A 22,345-nucleotide genomic window follows, 5' to 3' on the forward strand; every position below is an offset into this window, starting at 1 on the left:
ACAGGTTTTGAGAAGAAAGGATCAGCTTTTTTTAAACTTCAAAGATTAATTTCAACTTTCCACAGAGAGACTCTTACTTATCCAGATGTTGTTCCACCCGTCTTTCGGACCTTGTCTTGACCTACCTTCCCTCAACTGCCATTTCTCAATGCCCTTTCGCACAGTGGAAATTTATAGTACAAAGTTATGTATGTAATCTTTTTAAGTTACTGAAATTAAAAGTAAAATGTGAAAAGTAAGAAAGAAAAACGTTTTTAAGTAAAATTACTGGATGGTTTTATCTTTCAAAGTAGAGTCAAAGGGCTTCTCTGAAAATTTGAAGCATGAGCCCAGTTCCCTATTTCACCTTCCCATTATTATCTCTCCCCTCTCTCACCTCATTGCTGTTTTTTTATTTTGTTCCCATCATGTTTCTTCGTCCTCACTTTCTTTCCCCTCTCCTCCCCCACTCCCTCCATCCCCACAGAGCCCAGGTTGACTGATGTTTGGCTGGTTGGCCTGTCATAATAACTGTGGAGCTGGACGTCTCAGGTGGCTGGTGCCGACTGCTCTTTGAGCACCTCACAACCAGGACAGGACAGGACAGGACATTGCCTGGGGGGCGTGGGTGAAGGAAGGAAGGAGAAATGAGGATAGGAGCAGGAAGGACAGAAGAAACGAGCAGCAGAAACAAGAGATTTCATATTAGTTGATTTCATAATGCCCTTAAGTCAAGTTCAAAATACATAGAAAGATCTCCGTTAAGGACTAGTGAACATATCTCACAGCCAATCAGTAATAAGTCGCAGTCTGATGTGCCGGTTAGTGCAATGACAATGCTAGAGGGCAGAGGTAATGAGCAGACGAATGAAAAGATAGAAGCAGAACAGAAGATTAAAAACAAGCCTGGGAGTAGAAAACTCTGCTTTTCAGACTTAATTCTGCTTAGTCAAATATAATTTGGACGCAGATGATGTTGGGATTAGTTTGAACCCAGAGGGCACGTGTCCATCCTGAATTCAACATTCAGCCAAATGCTATTGAACTCATCATGAAAGTTATAATCAATATTTGTCTTGTCTATATCTGCTGAAGACTGTAAAATCTTTATGGATGGCCACAGCCCACCGACGTGGGTAGGATTTCTCCTGGTGCTGCTAATGGTGGATCTCTGTGAGAGAGAGTCAGTGTGTTTGTTGTGATGGTGACACAACACACAACCCTCTCTCATAGAGGATTGGGGGGGAAGCTAAGAGAGCGTGGCAGAACTGACATCAGTAGGATTATTTTATATTCAATTTCTGCCAAAAGATCCCTTTCACCTAAATCTTACACACTGGACCTTTAAGGGGGTATTTTTTGTGTCATTTGGGTTGAAAGGGGACGGCCTCCCCCCTCCCCCCTCATCCCCTTACAACTCACCTTATATACACATACTCACTGTATATACAGCATTTGCATGAGTGTAGCTGTGTGTTTGCAAAGCCACAACTTTTTGACTTGCACAATCCTAGCCATAAAAACATCCACCTCGCTTTATTTACAGAGCAAATGTTGTCAGAAAAAAGAAATGTGATGACAGTGAATGTTTTGCTGGTACGTTCAATATAAACATTTCCTCTTTATGCTGATGAAAACATAATCCAGGCAGAATTATCTCTCGCAAAATATAATGTAAATGAGCTGTATGGTGAACATAATTTTTGGGGGACGGAGTTGATATATGGAGGGAGAGAATTAGGTGACAGAGATAGAGACTGATGAAGAGGGGTTGTTGCAGGGTTGGTGAGCGAGAGGGAGAGAGAGAGCCACAAACCTTTCAGCTAAACAGGAGGCTGAGTTTTATAGTTTCTCCATAAGCTGGACCTGGCTGTCAGCCTCGCTCTCTTCATCTTCCTCTTCGTGCACACACTGTTTCCCAGTGAGACTGATATATCACTGAAGTTTTCTTACATTAAACATACGTGCAGTGGAGCTTGATGAGACCCTGATAACAGATGTAGATAGAATCCGTTTTGTCCGCATTCCGGTGATGTCATGCGTTTACCTCTGCTGCCCTGTCATGGCTGGAGATGTTTTCCAACTTTTTTTGAGACTTTGATAAATGTCTGGCTCTCTGGGGCTAATACAGACGGACGCAGGGAAGGACAGGCGGACAGGCTCTCAGACAGGTCAGCCTCAGACTGGATGAGACCTGCAGTAAGCCCTATATCAGCCTGGCTTTGCTGTCTTATTGGACACTAAGGCTCTCCAGTTTACATCGAGCTCTCCGGATCCAGCCACAGAGAGACGGAGAGTTTGGGGACATGATTGATCTTTGCTTACAATATTGCCTCTGCGGACGTCAGTGATTAGATTACCTTGTTTTGAGATGTGTTTACATGGGCTGTCCTTCTTGCTGTAATTATTGATATTTCAAGAGGCGTTCGCTCGGCTTCGTGCAGCTTGTGAGAAATAACACCACTTCATTTGGGCTCATCTGTGACAACACGTGCGGTCATGAGTGTGAATTTGCATTATAAATGTGTAGGTAACTCTGCACTCGTTATATTGACTTTATAACGAAAAGGCTCAGCCCGGCTAATGAAACCGTGGTGAGTGGCAGGACACAGGGGGGGGGAGATCGGCGTGCACCCTGGCACAGCAGCAGCCGCCAGCACCATGCGTCTCTGACAGACAGACAGTTATGTAAGCGCTGAGAGCTAAAGGTTGCCTTGTCTCTGGAACCACCAGAAATCCACCCAGGTGTAATATCATGTAATATTAAAAAATGGTCCTCTCCTCCACTTCAGGGAGATAGAGATAAAATGCATCGGCCTAAATATTATAGACATTTGGACGAACTCGCCGCCGAGGCTCGACCACCCAAAACATCTCATCAGCATTATGGAAACTTCTGCCACAAATAAACAGCCCTAACCTAAAGCGGTTATTAATAAATGGGCAAAGTTCAGTGCTTGATGTATGAATAATTATTGTGGTCTTCAGGGAGCTGTCCATGTAAAATTAGATTGCTGCCAACCTAAATAATTAACGGCAGTATGATTATGGGAGGCATAGTTCACTATGTGTTCCACACTCTGTAGCCTTTACAGCTGTCATATGTCAGCAGAGAAATAATGAGCATTCAGTGCGGAGACATCGTGTGGGACAGCGTGGCATGTTGCTACCTGCCCAGATGCTAACAGCAGCGTTAACAGTCAGCTGTCCGAGCCACTCATCACCTTGACAACCCATAAAGCTGTCACCGGGGAGACAAATTGTCCATAGCCCCTGCGAGCTATATGACCAAGACGTGTCCGTAGGTAAATTAGTTCACGTGTGTAGATAACTGTTCCTCCCTGTGGACTGACAGCCTTGATCTCAGGTAAGCACTAATGAGTTCACCTCCTCCCAACACAAATCATAAGCAAAATACACAATAAATAACACTAAAGATTGTAATCACTCCTGAGGGATGACTGCGTGTTTAGGCAGCCGCAGCTAATTCTCTAATGTTAATAAACGTATTATAACTTTTGCTTATATTACTGTTTTGTAATAGGCAACTTTTTCACTTTAAGAACTGAAATTTCTCGCCTCTCGGAAATTGTTACAGCAAATATCTAATCAAAGCTCTGTCATTTCTAAAAATCATGCATGTGCATGTGATACAAGTGCACAGAACAGAGCATTACATTTTCAAATCTTATTATGGATATCCACAATCACAATCGGTCCAAATTGTGGGCGTTGAAAGTGACTAATCAAAAGAGCAGAGATGTCAACCACTGGCCCCGCCTCCAAAGTCTCATCGATTGATTTCCTGAGTGAAGCTGCAGACTCAGCGGGGCCCCCTGCTTGTGGAACCACACTCGTGCACACTGAACAGAAATGCTCTTCTCAATGCTCTAGCTGGTTTTCTACTCATGATGCTTTCTGTGGGAGATTTGATACTAAACCACCATTCATGTTCGTCTTAACTCCTGAAATCTGAATCTTATCATCTAAGACATCTTATTTTGATTCTCTGTTTTTGTATTTTTTCAAAAGATATTTCCCCCTAATTTTGACCCAAGCCTCCAAATGTGGTTCTTATCTAAATATTTATACAAGTTAACAACAGCTTAACTTTCTAAGACTTTAACATGTGTACATCATTAAGACAATGTAGGGTAGAGGCTAGGAAATGCCTCAGGGTGACATACAGTGATTCTTGATGCTTGCTGTGAATAATATTGCACACTTGTTTCTCCGTGATAGTTCCTATAGTGTTGCATAGTGATGTAACAAATGACAAAGAGAGTGTGAGAAAAAAAAAATGTCAGACCCTGGACCCCTTTTTACCTCTGCACAGCTGACCAGTCACAGTGTGGAGATGGTGAGATTGTTGGATTGTCTGTTTCAGAGAGTTATAGAAGTTGCTCAAGACGCTCTGTTGGAATGTAGTGGCACCTTAAAACTAATCAGACCAGACCAACCTCAGCAATCATCCGCTAACTGCCTTCGTCGTCTTTAAGAGCTCGTTTACTGCGTATTTTGTTTCTTTTATAAGTCGATCGGGTGTCGCCGTAAAAGAGCAGCCAACCAGGCTTGTAAAAACATTATATTGTGTGAGTGTGAGTGTGAGTGTGCGTGTGCGCATGCATGTGTGTGGTACGCTAGTCGTAATTAATGGATTTACTGAGTCTGCTTAGCTCACTCACACACACACACACACACACACACACACACACACACACACACACACACACACACACAATCCCTCTACCACAGTGTGGCAAAGTTTATTTATATTCAAATTGCTTTACAGATGATTGACAAAACGGATTTAAAATTAAATAAAAATGTTGTGAAACCAATAGAATAAAATAACTAATAATATTAACAATAATAACATTTAAATAAAGCTACATAAAAACCAGAGTAGATCGGTGGGTTTTGAATTTTACTTTAATTTAACTTTTTAAAATATCAATATTTATCAGCTGGAAGGCTGGTCCAGCGACTTGGAGCTGAAAGCAACATCCCCACATGTTGTAGAGGTCAGTCACTGCACAGTAGAGCTGCTGTACGCGGAGCGATGTGCCACCCCTGACTGTCGGTCACCTTAAACCAAAGCCCTGCACTGTAGGTAGATGTGGACTTGACCCGAATCATCATTAGGTGTTCTCTGTTGTTGTGGCTTGTGGTCTCCCCTTACTCCCCCCTCTCTCTCTCTCTCTCTCTCCCCTCCTAATATTCAGCCGGCAACCAGACATTCTTGACATTTGGCAAAGGTTGAAAGACAAAGAACCTTTGTCTCCTAATAAGGCCGCGCTCTATACCCCACCTGAGCATAGTGCGGGAGTGTGTGTGTGTGCGTGTGTGTGTGTGACTGTGTGTGTGAGGAGGGCTGCATACGGTGGGTTTTTTTTGCGTGTGATGGTGGCAGTGGAGGGGAGAGGTATGTATATGGGTGGGAGTGAGAAAATGTAAATGAGGATGGAGAACAAGTGGGTAGGACCTGAAAAGAGGAAAGAAAGCTGCAGGTAGGAAGAGACTTGAAGGGTTGTGTGTGTGTGTGTGTGTGTGTGTGTGTGTGTGTGTGTGTGTGTGCGTGCGTGTGTGCGTACGTGCAGGTAAGAGCTGTGGGAGGATGAGATTTGAGACTGTAAATGATGATGGAGAAAGAAAAAGGGAACATAGTCATGATCAATCCCCTTTAGGTTCAGAGCGATAACAGTTTTAGTAACAAAGGCTAACGGAAGCTATTCCTCGACAACACACCCTGATGCTTCGCCCTCTGCACTCGCAGACACACGCAGACTCGGATGCTCTACAACGGAGCGATATTCTCCATCACTGCAGGAGCTTGAAGCGGAACTCACAACACCCAAGGTCCTTCTGGTCTCCTCTCATCTCTCTCTCTCTCTCATCCATCACACCCCTCAAGCTCTACCTCTCACCTCCCTCGCTGCCTCCCTCCGTCTCTCTTATTCCTCCAAGTTTTTCTCTGGGAAAAAAAAAGAACTTGCTCCGAAACGGCTGAAGCGAGCTGAAAGTAGCGTTTTTAGCAAAAAGTAAGCAAGGACAGAGGTGCGATGATGAAATGGAAAGAATTAGACAGTCGCTGCTCGCCACCTGGTCAAGCACCTTCCAACCTTTGGTTCAGTTACGTCTTGTTTTTCCACAGGGCTCGTGTCACTTTGAGTTATCTCTACCGTGTTCCTCTACCTAGCATACAGCTAAGGCCCCGTGCTGTGCGGTGTCCACAGTTATCCGCAGTTTTCCAACACTGCGAGAGCGCTCAACACAATGCAGTTTTTTTTCTGTTTTGTCTCAACATTACATAAGCAAAAGGTAAAAATATCTGGACCTGTCTTTGAAAGCAGATGGGGTGGTTATGACATCAGGCTCGTTAAAGGCAGCCATAACTAGGAAGAGCCAAGGGTTGTTGTGAAGTGCACCGCCTCATATCCAGCTTCCCCTGCTAACAAGACGGCGAAGTGTTCAGTGTGTGTGTGTGTGTGTGTGTGTGTGACAGAGACAAGCTTTGCCATAGAACAAAAAGTATGTGCTGCAATAATCTTTAAATTCTCCTCTCAGGGTCTCTTGTCTTTCGCTATATCCGTCTCTATCTTTGCCCCCCCCCCCCCCCACCTCCTGTTTCTCTCTCGTTCTGTGTGGGTATTCTGTCACTCACTGGGATGTGGGCAGATATTCAGACTTCCAGATTCAATCCGCTAGCGACTCAGGAGCCAATATTAGCCATGCGGTCCTTGTTTTACCCATGAGCCCGTTGCCTAGGAAACGTTGCATAAGAGGGAGTGGGAACGCGGGATGCCCCTTGCTGATTGGGAGACAAGGTGGCAGATCACTCTCTCTCCCTCCCTCCCCTTGTCTTCCCTGTATCTTCCTCTTGCATCTTGTTTCTTTCCCCTCCACTCAACACTTGCTCTAACTGTACGTGTCAAAACAGTGGAGCTCCGACGCTCCCCTCATGCCACGTGTTGAATCAACTCAGAATCTTAGCTTTGCAGTCAAAAACATCCATTACAGTTAGTCGGCTCAGCATCCGAGCCTCAGCTAAATTAAGGCTTCTGTTGGACCAGTGATTTATGGCCCAATTGGAAATGTTTGTCCACACGAGCACCTGCGCGCACACACCCGTTCACGCACACACTCCGTGAGCTGAGTTGTGTATCATCCTCTGCTGTGGGAGGCCTTGGCTGGAGTCGGGAAGTATTATGCTTTGTGGATTCCACAGAGACCACATGTTCAAGACTGCATGACTTGGCCTTCCATGGCTTCCATACAAGCGAGGCCATGCTGTGTCTACATACCAGGAGGATGAGAGAGGCAGGAAGAGGGATGATGAGGGAAGAATGGCCTTGGCTCTGAAAACGGGGACAATTTATCTTCTGTATCCTCGCTTCCTGCAAGTCTTTGCCTGGTTTTTAAAGATTTAAAAGGAAACTAGATAAGACTGGGCACTTAAAACATCGTCATTTAGGAGCGTGTGGTCCAAAAATGTCCACACAACTTAACACACACACTCTGACATACCTGTGTAGGCAGAACCACGGAAGTAATTAGTGATCTGAACAAATCAGGGCTGCTGTGGGTTGCACACTTTCCAATGGAATAACCTCGAATTGAGTTTTTCGTGTAATTTGCATTTTTTCCCAGCATGTCGCAAGCCAAGAAAAGAGCAGGGTGGGCAGCCCCTGTGTGAGGGAGCCGTCTTAATCCATGTGTTTAGCAAGCACCATCTGCTGCTTTTATTCAGATGGGAGCAGAAATATTTGGTTGATTAGGAGAGGATCTGCGAAGGATAGCCGCACCGTTGCCACCAGTTACGAGGGACACACATGCTCGATTCTGTCAACTGGTGTCATCGAAAAGTAAACAGAAGACAGACGCACAGACATCAACGTGCGAGTGCGCGGTTGAGTGCACGTGCATATGTGAAAAATGTAATAAGTAATGGCGTTGGACACATGGCAGCTGAGCATTGCAAACATTTACTGAGAGTTAAAACAAGGATTCGGAGCACAGTGAAGTTACAATAATAACACAGGACATTGCACAGCAACATGGTTTATGTCAGGAAATATTCAAAGGGGCTATTATCAACATTTTTTAAACAAAGAATGTGTAAAATGAAATGTCTACTGTGAAACTCCTGCTGTGGTGAGGAACCTGCAGGGATGCATCACCTGACTCTGCTGCTCCCCTCAGCTTTATGGAGCTGTACAGACACTTTCAGCTCTGTCCTACAACTTTCCTTTTGGAAGTGTCATGTTGTCAGCTGGTCTGTCTGTACGTACCTCTCATTCTTGTGATCTCAACATCTCAACAACACCTCGAAGGAGTTTCTTTCGAATTTGGTACAAACATTCACTTGGACTCCAAGAAGAGCTGATTAGATTTTGGGGGTCAAAGGTCACGGTGGCCTCACGAAACATGTTCCTGGCCTATTGAAGGTGATAGTCTGCCCTTAGGGAATTTCTTCACATTTAGTTATCACTTAGATTCAAACATTAACTGGTAAGACTTAAGTGATCAAAGGTCACGGTTACCTGATATAAATCTGGAAAAAATTCTAATTCTAGTTTTTCCTCCCTTTACCTTTTTGTTTTTCCACATCTAGGTGCTGACCTCGGTGGTCTGATGGACCTGGAGTCCCTGTACCGCGGCGTGGAGCAGAGCATCAACCACACGAGAGCAGGGCGAATGCGCAGACAGACGCTGGACAGGGCCTACAACATTGAGGTGCTGCTGGGCGTTGACGACTCAGTGGTCCAGTTTCACGGGAAGGAGCACGTCCAAAAGTACCTGCTCACACTCATGAACATCGTAAGTGTTGCCGGCTCGCACACACACGTCAAATACAAGAATGTGTGATTGAACTGGACACTTGTCATGTTAACTGCCAACGTTTGAGGTATCTCATAATGTGCATGTCTAATACATAGGTTCCCTGATGCCCAGAAGTGACATTTGTTGTCTTTCTTTCCAAAAATTGAATTATTAAATGGGAAAAATGTTCCATTGGAGTTTAATGGGAAATGAGTCACAGAGAGGTCAAAGAAAGGGCTGAATCTAACACACACACACACACACACACACACACACACACACACACACACACACATCATCTGAATGAGGATTCAATTCCCTTCCTACATGTTCTCATCCAGCAATCAGCCGCAGGTAATCCTTTCTTCTCTATCTGAATATGATGAGATTTCATTTGTGTGTGTGTGTGTGTGTGTTAGATGAGCCCTGTGCTCTGAAGGGGCTCCCACATATCGTTTCATCAAGCTTTGTGTCGTGTCATCATTCATTTATTGTGTGTGTGCGTGCATGTGTGTGTGTTTGTATGAGAGAGAGAGAGAGAGAGATGCAAAAACAGCAGGTAGTATGCTCCAGGCCACAACAACACTTTGCCAAGCAGTCATACTCCCAGGTGTTTTTACGTGTGCGTGCTTGTGTGTGTGCATACACATGTGTTTGTGTGTTGGTGTGACATTGAGCACACTACAGACTTTAATCTCTGCAAATTAAACCTGTGGTGAGAGCACCGGTTGCACGAATTTGTGTGCGCGTGCGTGCTCGCATGTGTGTGTGTGCACATCTGTTTCCGTGCACGCACCTGTTTGCTTTTGCTCGTGCTGCGACCACTGCGCAAGGAGCCAATCTCCGACAGTCAAGCAGGTGCAAGCGTTGAGCAACAAATCCTGCCACACCTCTTTGTCTCCGCTCAGCGCTCGACAAAGAACAAGAGCCACTGTGCTCTCTGCCTTCCTCTCAGATATTTGTTAGACAATATGGGAGAGGGGAGTATGCAGCCCTGTCGCAGCCCCCCGCCAATCTCTGGGGAAGAGACGGAGAGACAGAGGGAGAAGGAGTATTTTAAACAGTGCATTCGGAATAAATTACTGACAGCCAGATAAACAGAAATGAATAAATAAGGGTTGCCTCCCACGCGTGGCATCTGGGCGACTTTCTTCTTGAAAGTTTGCTTTGCTCACTTCAGGATGGGTGCTCTCGCTCTCTTTCGCTCGCTCTCGCTCTCTCTTCGTCTCTGGTTTATTTCATCCCCTCTCCGTCTTTCCCTCGCCCTCCCAGTCACTCGGCAGCACTTGCTTTACACTGAGCTCTTTTGCATTGTTGCTCCACCCTGACTGGGGGAGTTTACGTTAACAAAATTTCAACAATGTCTTTTTGATGTACAAAAAAAAAAAACGTTCTCAATATAATATGAGTGATAACGTGAGAAGACGTGTCATGTAAACTTAGGAGAAGGATTTTAAAAGACTTGTTTTCCACACATTCCCTCTAAAGGCATTTATACACAGGGTTAGGATTTTGGAATATAGTAACATAAAGACAAATACTTTGCTTTAGACATTATGACTTTATGTTTTACTAATCGAATTTTGGTGAAATCTTAAGTATATTGACGTTTATATTATCATGCGGTTTTTGCAACCCAACCACAAACCAAAGAAAATAAGGGCAGTTTATCAACACTGTGGACCAACGAGTTTATGATATAATTTCTCCTGCTTCCACCTGTTCTTCTCTCCATACATCTGTCCAAATGCATATTAGCACTTTCAACACCTGGAAAAAACAATGTGTGTGAAGTGAATCTGTCTTTTATTACAGCAGCTGTTACTCTGTCCTAGAGACACCCACAAGGCATAAATATAGCACTTAATCTCAGTGCAGATGGTTATTAAGAAAATATACAATATATGCATTGTTTCTCTTAGTCTATTTTCACTCTTCTCAACTAATGTGTGTGTTTGTGTGTGTGAGTGTGTGTGTGTGCGTGTATATTAAGATAGCGGGCAGTTCCGATGTCTACAGGACATCAAAGCGCTCCCACAGAAATCGACTAAATCCTGTCTGCAAAGTGCGAAGTTCAACAGGAGTGTCAGTGTCAGTGTGTGTGTGTGTGTGTGTGTGTGAGTGAGTGTGAGTGTGGGTCGGTAATTCTCTTCCCACTCCTTTCCCATGTGTTTACCTCCCCTCCTCATGTTGTCTTCTTGTTCGATTGCACCAGCGGACCACGGATAAGTTGGACCGTGTGACTCCGTGGAAACTGTCAATGGATGATAATGTTCATACCTACAGGGCTTAGCAGGAATAAACACATCAACAGACACAGTGTAAAAGAAGACAGAAAAAATATGACAGCTTAATATCACGAGCCCATTAATGTCCTTTACAAACATGCACATAAATCAACTGGATTTAAAAAAGTTTGGTGGCAACAATGATGTTGTTAATGTAGTGTGGGCCAAATGCCAAGTGGAAGGCATGGTGCAGTAATCTTCCTGTGGCGACCATCGTGGTGATAGATTTAGTAACCAACAATGATCTGTCTGTCTACCTGTCTGCCCCCCACCCCCCCACCCCCACTAATGGAGACCTTTAGAGAGGTGCTGCATGGTGTTAATCACACTCCCCATGGATATGAAAAGTCACTGGTGACGAGGGAGAGCTGTGTGTGTGTGTGTGTGTGTGTGTGTGTGTGTGTGTGTGTGTGTGTGTGTGTGTGTGTGTGTGTGTGTGTGTGTGTGTGTGTGTGTGTGTGTGTGTTTAATTTTAACGATGTGTGTTGGTGGACTGAGGTGTATTTTATCTGCACCTCCAATATGTGAAAAGCATCTTTTCCTGTTAGAGCCGTCTGGAAGTGGTGCGCGTCAACAACGGTCTTGTTTTCACCGAAGCTCGTGGAGAAGGAGAAAAGTCATGTTAATAAGTGGCAGGAAGCAGACGTAGTCCAGGTAACAGTGGGCACTATGCTAGTTAGAGGTGCTAGTTAGAGGTGTAACAGATCAGGAGCACTGAGAGGTTTTTTTTAAAATATTCCTATGTGTGTGTTGACAGAAAGATGTGAAGATGAGAAGACGTCCAAACAAACTTGTCTAATTTATGTCTTTTTCCAGACAGATTTTATTAGATGACTCAGTTCTGTCTCACCACCAGCTGAGGGTGTTTGTAAGACATATTTTCAAAAAACATTTCTAGTCAAATTTCAATTGCTTATTAAATGAAGCCCACTCTCCATGATGGGTTGATTAAAACACATGAGCTCAGTGTCGAAGCGCTGTGAAAATATTCATGTTATTACATGAATGTATTTTAAGCCTTCGTGAGCTTATTACGAGTGTTTGCGTTGGTTAAGGGAAACAGACAAATCCAGGTAGAAGTAGATAAAGTATTTCATCGTGTGCTGCTTTAATATATAAGGCGTCATTGTAATAATAAATGTAGGTGTGAATCTATGGATGAGGTGCCAGCAGCTGATGAAACAACTTGTCGCTGCGCTGTGACAGAATTACTCTTGTTCCTGGGTTTCATTCTCAGTTATCCCTTCTTTATCCGGTCTTTTAGAAGATTTGACCTCTTTTTGTTTGTTTGTTGCATGTCTCCATGCTCCTTGTTTTCATGCTTCAGGTTTTTATTCAGTCTGTAACCCCACAGTGGCATTTCAAAAACAAACGTACAGAGCAACACCTGCAGAACTGAAATAATAATCTTTTCAGATCCTGCAGAAGGTTTATTTACATGAATTTAGATTTTAAGCAGGAGTAAAGCAGGGTATATGTTTTCTTGTTGTAATGCACATAAACAAACTAAAGTGTCACGGCTCTTTTAAACGATAGACTGTGAAAGTGAAGCCAAAGCATCTCAATCGCCACCTGCTGGCTGGCTGTGCTGACGGTCATAAACCCTTCCTCCTCCTCCATGGTAGTGAATGGGACATGGACCAAACTGAAAGTCAGAGTACTCTTGAAATATACTTTAGTTAGTTCTGATCACACTGATGTTTGTTCAAATGTTAATTTTTTCAGTAGGTTCAGTTTAACTTCTTTATTTGATAAAAAAATATTTTTAAAAAACAGGGTAACATCATGATTGACAGCTGAAACTGACTCACGAGTCGAGCCTGTGTATTGGTGGGACCACAATACCATGGCTCCGTCCCTCCGGCTCCAAATGAACAAAATGTCAGCGTTCATAACTGGGATATTTTGGCTTCATTTCTGGATAGTGGGAAGAAGTCAAGAGGCGTCCACCTTTAAAGTCTATGATTCAAGACAGTGGCAGTTTTCTCCTACCTTACCTTGTCCTACTTGCAGAGTTAAGTAGCAAACCCTGTCTGCATAATTTATCCCAAAGTAATGATTTTGTGCCTCGCTGACCTCTAGGCCTGCATTACTTACTACACATAGAGACTCGCACACAGACACACACAGCTGGAAAATCTGGGCTACCTGGGACACATGTAACCTGACAACAGGCGTCACCCTTCACAGAGCATCACAGCGCAGCCAGCAGCATTAATGACAACTGAGAGCTGCCCGGACAGATGCAGGAGTGTTGGGTGTTAAAGGGATAGTTCACAGAAAAATGAAAATTCACTCATTGTCTACTCACCACTATTTCGATGGAGGGGTGGGTGAAGTGTCTGAGTCCACAAAACACTTTTGGAGTTTCAGGGGTAAACAACGTTGCAGCCAAATACCACCAGTAGCTGGTGTTCACTTCTTCAAACTTAAGAAAACAACAGACAAAACACATAAGACCCCTCCCTTTAATGTGCGTATGCACGGGTAAACACATTTAGTGTGTATGTGGGTGTGTTAGGGATTATGAATTATTCTAGTGTAAATCTGTGTGTGACGTGTTACAGTGAAGCTTAAGCTGGGACTGAAGGGACTCTACACTGTGTGCGTGCGTGCGTGCGTGCGTGCGTGCGTGTGTGTGTGTCTCTCATTAGAGTGGAACTTGTGGTGTCGGGGTCACCTGGAAGTCCTAATTGGCCAGTTGTCAAGGAAACGGGCTGGATCAGGCCAAGTGTGAACTGACCCACCCAAGTGTCGTCTCAGACAAACAAACATGGTCACTCACACACATCCACCGAGTGGTTGTGTGTTGCTCTCATATAATTCATCCTGCCACGATAACGAGGGAATGAGACAAATGAGAGACAGAAATACCAGTAGACGGACGGACGGACAGACAGACAGACAGACAGACAGACAGACAGACAGACAGACAGAGAGACAGACAGACAGACAGACAGAGAGACAGACAGGCAGGCAGAGAGACAAGTTAAGACGAGTTAAGATAAAGACACACACACACATTCCCCCTCCCTCCCTCCCTCTCTTACATACTCAGCCTCAGACAGGGTTAAACTGCGAAAACAACAGGAACCTCTCTTTGTTTGATGGTTACCTAGCAACTCTGTCTTTTTAATGAGTAAAAGGAGCATCCAAAACATGAACTGAAGGTCACTAGGAGTAAAAAACAACTTTCCCCCGTCTTATCCTGTGTCCAAACTCTTCACTTCAGAAGCTAAAGCTTATTATCAAATATTAAATTAGCCAGTTCAATATCCATCCATCCGTTACCTACAAGGCTTAGCCTGGGTTGGAGCGGGACATTGGGCGGGGCCAGGGTACAGCCTGGACAGGCAAACACACATATACATTCCCACCTACGGACAATTCAGAGTCTCCAATTAACCAATTAACTCCAGTCTGCATGTCTTTGGAGTGGGGAAGGAGATGTGACTGTGCCAGAGGAAACCCGGACAGACACAGGGATGCAAACCTGCCAACTCCACACAAAAACACTCTAAGATCCAAACTGGGAGCCTTCCTGCGGGAAGGCGACAGTGCATCTATACGAATCTTTCAGTATAGATAGAAGCCGAGTAGAAGCCGAGTATAGATGCTCGGCTTTTTAATGTGCAATGATTGATGATTTGATGATTTACTTAAATTACCCGAGAAGCATCACACAGTAAATCTCAGTTTTTGCCTCGAGACTCCAGATGTTTTACAGTAAGTGTGTGGCTGACATGTTTTACAGACACATTAAAACGGGCAGAATCGAGTGCATTCGGAGTTTGACCTCATCTTCTGCCACATAAAATGTTGGCCTCTTGCAATTTGTCTTACTTTATTTGGGTTTAATACCAAAACTCTTTGAATGCAGTTGTGTTGACTTGCCTGTTGACCACGATCTTAAGCATTACTCTGTCCTGTCCCTCACATAAAACCCTGTTTAATCGACAGTTGAAGGTCAAAACATCCCAGTTATTGTCACAGATTAATTAAAATCTCTATTATTTATCATGTTCCAGTATTTGAAAAGCTCGGCTGCCCACAAGATGCGTCTGTCCTTGCGTAAAATACCACTTCCACTGAAACTGCTAATGTAATTAGTGTATCTGATCATTTACAAGGGAGCTGTTCCTAATAACACAAAGGCCATGCATTAGCGAAAATCAAACATTTCTAAACAAGACGTACAGCCGCTGCAATTTTAATCAAATACGTTCATTCCAGACACTTTGCAGTTAATAAATTAGTGTTCAGCCTCGAAGCATCACTCAATTGTTCCTAATAGCATGGTGGAACTTTACACCACATATGGAAAAGAGTTTAGTTCAAAGTAAAGTTACTCCAAACCCCGTCTCTGCAGCTCCACGCTGCATTTGTTTCCTAAGAATCGTTTCCACTGCCTTCTGAGCTCCTCTCTCACTTCGCCTCCTGCTCTCCTCTCTGCTTCTTGTCTCTTCCCCTCTGCCATCTCTGTCTCTAGCATTCCTCGACTCTCGCTCGTACCTTTCTCTCATTGGATGTGTCTGCAGTTGTGTTCCTCATCTCTGTGCCCGTGTGTGTGTGTGTGTGTGTGTGTGTGTGTGTGTGTGTGTGTGTGTGTGTGTGTGTGTGTGTGTGTGTGTGTGTGTGTGTGTGTGTATACAGTATGTGTCTTCTTCTTGGTAGCTTGTCCATCAGCCATCTCATTATGGCTGTCTGTTTTTACATCCCTTTGCCTCATTAGGCACCGCACACAGCCACTGAGGACAGCAGGCCTCAACTCCAGTGCCAATTTCCCTCTCTTTCTCTCTCTCTCTCTCGCTCTATATATATTCACCTCCCTTTCTCTGTCTCCCCCTCTTTCTCTCTTTCCCTCACTTTGTGTTTGTGTGTTTTCTCACCAGTGCAGTGCTCTTTGCATCTCCCCTGTCACACATTACCTCATGTCCTTGCATTAGGCTGTTTCCTTCCCTTGCGTCTTCTTTCCTTCGTCTCCTCTCCATCTGTGCTCATGGGAAACTGAGTTCCTTGCACTCTCCGGACCTCCCCGTCTTAATGAATTGGGAAAACCACTCTAATCGACCAATTATGTGGAAAAGATCGACAGAGCATCTCAACCCTTTTTTTTCCCTTCAAGGGATAGTTGGCTAAAATATGTCCTAAAATATGTATATTTGGTTTCTTCCAGAGTTTGATGGAAAGATTGATTCTCATATCACATTTAATATGACAGCAGAAACAATTTTGCCTCCAGAGCAATAGACATAAGTCCCTGAAAAACCTCATATTGTATACAATACAATTTCTGCATAAATTCTACACAAAGAGATATATTGTTTGTTAATTGTTGAGGTTTAGAGGTGAATTTTGTTTTGGTTGTAATCTTTTGTTTTGAGTCAGCGTTGCAAAGCTAAGCTAACCAGTTACTATAGCTTCATATTTAACAGTGTATGAAGGTGATTTTCACATTCTCCAATATGACAATACTTACTTTATAAAATGTGACTTACAACACTTGGCGGTGTATTATAAAGTGAGAAAGCACTTTATGACCATGTTTTAATGCTGATCTCACCCTCACAGCTCAAAAATGAATCTTATTAATGGCTTATATCTTTTAGCCTTTGCTGATATCTGTGTTTCTTTGTATGTGATTCCAGGTGAATGAGATCTACCACGACCAGTCTTTGGGAGCAACGATCAACGTGGTGCTGGTGCGGATTATCATGCTGGGCTACGGCAAGGTAAGACACACGTTCTGCAGAAAAGTTGGCACAGCTACAGTTCCTGGAAAGTGCATTTCTTCTCTCTCTATTCGCACCATCTTTGATACGAGGGTTTTTGCTCCAATCGCTTTAAGAACCTACAGTAAGCACAGCCAAGTTGTACACACACTTATAAACAAACATGCCGACACACACACACCCATCAGCACGCACTGATGCCCGGAGCCTGTTATTCCAGTGGACTGAGCAAAAGAGGAACTAAAAGCATGCAGCGTCCCAGGGGAGTGTTTTCAAGTCGCACGCCTTCACAGTTCAGCACCAAAGCACACAGAAACTCTGCCCGTTATGCAATCAGCCTTCCTCCCAGTGGGCTGCAGCACAGAATCATGGGAAGTCCAGGTAAACAATCAATGATAGCCCTCCCTCATTCATAAACCGGACGATGGGGGTAGCATCGTTTTCTTCCTCGACTGTAACTCTATCTGCCTGTTTGTGCTGAAGGGAGGAAGAGAGAGAATAGGAGAGAAGGAAAAACAGATAAAGAAGCGAGAGATGGCAGGAGTGGAGGGGGGCAGGGGTTACCCCCACAGGATGATGCAAACGATTTTACTGCTGGATAGGTGCTTTGTGATATGATGCTGTAGCCTTATCTCTTCCTCTCCTCTCTGCATGACTACAGTCCCAGTGGAGCCAGGGAACACACACTGACACACACACACACACACACACACACACACACACACACACACACACACACACACACACACACACACACACACACACGCACACACCTCCATTGGTCATTCTGGGCCAGCCCTTATGCAGCTTCAGCCAAAGCTCTGGCTGTCTATCATCCCCAATTACCGTGGCAACAGAGCTGCACCCAGACAGCCTGCAGATTGGCTATGTGACCCTGAATGCAGGCGCACCCACACACCCACGCTTCACACACACCAACATAACGTGTTCCCTGGGATACACACCACTACAAAAAACATTTTCGGAAAGATCATAAAAATACTTTGAAACGCACCCAAGCACCTGATGAACAGGAGAACGCACACAAACGTGCACAGCGCAGCCTGACTGGTGTTTGTGCAGCGTCCTGACGTCCCGATCCATCATGTGTGCAGACGCAGGCCATATGTCTCTGCTGCTGCGCGCTCACGCAACACACACTTCGGCGGTTTGATTCAGTGCACTCACTCAATGTGCATGTGTGCAAACAGCGAAGAAATGTAGAAAGTGAGGCGGAGAGGAAGCAGAGGGAGGGAGAGATGGAAAGACTTGCACTGCAGAACGAGGGGACGAGAGGGTAGGGGAGGAGAGGGGAGATCCTAATGAGGAAGTGCATGAGAGGTGAAGATGAATGGAGAGAATTGCCGGCATCTGGGTCCTTGTGTGGGTGTCGGTGTCATGCATTTGATCATAAGTAAATATTCTGTAATTGGACAAGTTTTTTGGACTATTAGTGCATCGCTCATTAATTTAATATGCGGCTCTGTGTTCGGTTTCATGTTCATCATTGAAATCATCAGGATTACAGGATCCTAAGCCAATTGGTGTGTGTGTGTGTGTGTGTGTGTGTGTGTGTGTGTGTGTGTGTGTGTGTGTGTGTGTGTGTGTGTGTGTGTGTGTGTGTGTGTGTGTGTGTGTGTGTGTGTGTGTGTGTGTGTGTGTGTGCATGTGTGAGAGATGGAGAGCGAGAGCGTGTTGTACACCTCAGCAATTCGCAGGATATGCTGACAGTATATAACATTGTGACACTGCCCTCTACAGGGTTGAATAAAATGTTGTTGTACCAGAACTGAAACAAGAAGCAGGAGGAATTCCCTGTTTTCCTACAATATCAACACACTCTTCTCTTTGCCTTTTTGTGTGTGTCTGTGTGTTTCTGTGTGTGTCTGTGTGTCTTTCTCTCCAGTCCATGAGTCTGATCGAACTGGGGAACCCATCTCAGAGTCTGGAGAACGTGTGTCGCTGGGCCTTCCTGCAGCAGAAGCAGGACACAGGGGACGCCGAGTATCACGACCACGCCATCTTCCTCACGCGACAGGAATTCGGCCCCACGGGAATGCAGGGTAATACAGGGACACGCACACAACAAAGTGTTCATACGTTTTAACACAGCACGTATGTCCAAGTTGCGTGTCAGGACTTAAAACTCATAGGCTAAACTCCCCTTCTCCCTTCCTTTGCCTTATGCAGCGTCCTAGTGCACCATGGGTTGGGTTGTTGGTGGTTTTCTGTGCAGCAGAGTGCAGACTAACAGGCAGGCCCAGGGGAGACGCCTCTAAGGGCAGTGGCCTAGCTATCCAGAAGCCCTTCAGCTGCCCTTGGGCTCAGCCTTCAGCAGCAGAAAATCAATAGACAGAGCAGGACCAGCCACAGCTCCACAATTAAAGGCAGTGCGGGACAGACAAGCACACAGGGAGTTGGAGATTTGGCATTTAGGGTTAGGATCCAGGCCCAACTAAGAAAAAGGGATGAATATTTATAAAATACGTTTCATATTAAGGTTGAGTGTAAGAACAGTTCACCCTCATTGGTTTCATCTCACTGATCATTGGGTTCTTTTGACTGACAGATGCACAAATGAGTCTGTTTCTATCATATTTAGTTTAACATTGAACATTTCAAAGGTTTTTTCTCTCCCTGAAGGTTTCAGTACAATATTATAAGAAAGTTTTTAAAGACCGTGTCTCTCCTCCCCGTTGCCAAGGTTACGCCCCAGTGACAGGCATGTGTCACCCTGTGAGGAGCTGCACTTTGAACCACGAGGACGGCTTCTCCTCTGCCTTCGTGGTGGCACACGAGACCGGACACGTGTAAGTTCGCCGCCGTAATGATGTCTTCAAGCTTTCTTACATGGCACAGCAACAGACAACAAAGCAGTTAGTTAAAGGACGGTATTGATTTATTACGGTTTTGCTTCATTGGCCACCGCCTCCCTCCTTTGTTCCCTGGCTGTACTTCTCCTCCCACACGTTCCTAATCTGTCTCCGCCGGTACGTCTCATTTTGTCTCCCCCTCTCTGTCTCTCTCTCTCTCTGTCTCTCTCTCTCTCTCTCTCTCTCTCTCTCTCTCCGGGCAGGTTGGGGATGGAGCACGACGGCCAGGGGAACCGCTGTGGAGACGAGGTGCACATGGGCAGCATCATGGCCCCGCTGGTGCAAGCTGCCTTCCACCGCTTCCACTGGTCCAGATGTAGCATGCAAGAGCTGGGACGCTACCTGCAGTGAGACTCAAGCACTCTTCAAACATAGAAACACACTTACACAAGGAAAATGCAGAAAATTAAATCTCATCCTGTGTATTTATTGTTGTTTTTTTTCTCGACCGCTCTTAGATCCTACGACTGTCTCCGTGACGACCCCTTCGACCACAACTGGCCCTCCCTGCCGCAGCTCCCTGGTTTGCACTACTCCATGAACGAACAGTGCCGCTTTGACTTTGGTGTGGGCTACACGATGTGCACCGCGGTAAGAGATCCCCATAGTCTGACTTTACTAACATCGCTAGGTTATAAGATCTTGCTCTGAGTGCACTGCTATGATGAGGGACTGCTGTAGGAGTGAGCGACATCTTATTTACTCAGAGTTGAGGTTGGCAGCAGACGTTTCTTCATAGAATGACTCTGAGTTGAATTTCTTAGCACAGATACATTTTGTAGCTCTAACTCTTCCTGTGGTAACTGAGCGCAGCACTGACGTCTATCTCTGATCTGCACTGTAATGAAATATCAGTCAAACATACACAGCCACTCACGTTCCTCTGATGTCTTCTGCTTTCCTCTCCGGGCCACTGGCGGGATTGACATCTTGCTTAAAAGCAGGTAATTGGCTTTGATAGCTTTTCCTTTTTTTTTTTATTAATGTTAGATATGATAAGTAAGATTTATTTTTACGCCGCACTTACCTCGATACCACAGTGCCTTTACATGAACCCGGTCACAAACAGTGTTCCTGTAAACACAATACGTCGCACAGTAGACGAGCCTCAGCTGCAGCATCTGGCCAGACATCTTTACCCTCCACCCCCTGTCACCTCTCAGCCGATCTATGACTGTGAAGCCACTGTGGCACGCTGTTGGGAAGCTGTTGCTTGAGTTACAAAGGGCTTGTTCCGGGGCTTTGCACACATTGCTAGATTACCCTCTATTCTCTTGTCAAACCCATTCCCCCTCAGCTACAAAAGGCGGGCCAGTCAGGAACGCAGGTAAGGTAACCCCACCTCCCGGAAGACATGTGGCCCGTCATTTGTTTTCTCAGACTTTTTTTTTTGTTGTTGTTTTTCTATTTGTCCTCTGAAGTTGTAATTGTTTGTAACGTTGCTCCTTACTTTTCTGTTACTGTACTTTGTTTCTATGTTCTACCCATCGTCATATTTTGGGCGTTAGTCTGCAGGATTCTAAAATGCTCATATTTCAAAAGAAAGAGGCTTTAAAATCCCTAAAAAAAACACACTGACTCTACTGGTTCACTGGTTCAGCTGCTGAACTGTAGTATACCTCGACTCTTTTCCTGCAAATCTGTGTTGGATCACTGCAGCGCTGGCAGGAAAAGCCTCATTATATTGGCACACTCGTGACTTTAAAAGAGTGGAAAAGGTTGGAAAGATGTCTTTTCCAGCCAAGGGGAAAAGGGGAAAGAGCCAGAACAGAGGCTGTTTTTCCATGTTTAACTTCAGCTTTTAGGATCCTCCAGTCTGATGTCATTGGTGATTACCTACCACAGTCTAGTCATTGATTGTGATTGATTGTCGCCCCCTGACCTGAAAAGGTCCCCTGGGGTCATGGTCGGTAGGTGAATCTGTGAACAGGAGGGAGGAGGGCACAGCCCCTCAGACACTGGACTGCGGGGTTACTTTGGTGGCATCCTCATCAATGGTTCATATCAGACAAGGAGGAGAATTTTGTCCTTGATCTGTGTCGGGGAGCATTTCAGAGGTCACAGAGACCTCGCCTTTTGGCCTTTTGACCTTTTGCCCTCTGCCCTCTGCCCTCTGACCTCCCTCTTGACCTAATTAAATCACGGCTGTATCATTTCGAGAGTCTTGTCGCTCTCTCTCATCCTTTGGTTTGCATGGCTGTGTGTTTCACAGTGGAGCGTAGTGTACAGTGCAGTGACACGGTGCCGGGTCGGTGTTCATGTTGTTGGGTATTCTACTGTTGTGGTAATTGTTGTTGTGAAATCTCTCTTCTCATCCCTCTTTTATTTCCTGTTTTCAGTGTTTAGTCTCATTCCAGCTCTCTCATGATGGTTGATTTGTCTTGTACTGAAGGTCACCCAGTGTGTGTGCTGCATGTTCGGACCGTTGATTGTAAGAAGGAGTCTCTCTTTGTGCCCCCGCAGTATCGCACATTTGACCCATGTAAGCAGCTGTGGTGTAGCCACCCAGACAATCCCTTCTTCTGCAAGACCAAGAAAGGACCACCCATTGATGGCACCATGTGTGGGAACGGGAAGGTAATTATACACCACTGTTCTTCAACATACATTATGTCTGAGGAAAAAAATTGTGTGATGGCAACATGAAACC

The 22,345-nt window shown here is 45.0% G+C and overlaps 1 protein-coding gene across 4 annotated transcripts in view; it reads left to right on the forward strand.

Moving 5' to 3' along the window:
* LOC117769153 (A disintegrin and metalloproteinase with thrombospondin motifs 2-like) overlaps window positions 1-22,345 on the forward strand; it is a 112,978-nt gene that overhangs the window by 77,323 nt on the left and 13,310 nt on the right. For 3 of the 4 annotated variants that reach the window (XM_034597846.1, XM_034597847.1, XM_034597849.1), the window contains exons 4-11: window positions 8,594-8,799; window positions 16,739-16,822; window positions 18,729-18,885; window positions 19,527-19,632; window positions 19,899-20,042; window positions 20,154-20,286; window positions 20,993-21,022; window positions 22,159-22,272. In XM_034597846.1, the coding sequence (XP_034453737.1) occupies window positions 8,594-8,799; window positions 16,739-16,822; window positions 18,729-18,885; window positions 19,527-19,632; window positions 19,899-20,042; window positions 20,154-20,286; window positions 20,993-21,022; window positions 22,159-22,272 (974 nt within the window). The remainder of the gene's footprint in view (window positions 1-8,593; window positions 8,800-16,738; window positions 16,823-18,728; window positions 18,886-19,526; window positions 19,633-19,898; window positions 20,043-20,153; window positions 20,287-20,992; window positions 21,023-22,158; window positions 22,273-22,345) is intronic. The other variant, XM_034597848.1, reaches the window with a different exon arrangement.

Source organism: Hippoglossus hippoglossus, chromosome 10, assembly GCF_009819705.1.
Source record: "Hippoglossus hippoglossus isolate fHipHip1 chromosome 10, fHipHip1.pri, whole genome shotgun sequence".
Taxonomy (NCBI): Eukaryota; Metazoa; Chordata; class Actinopteri; order Pleuronectiformes; family Pleuronectidae; genus Hippoglossus; species Hippoglossus hippoglossus.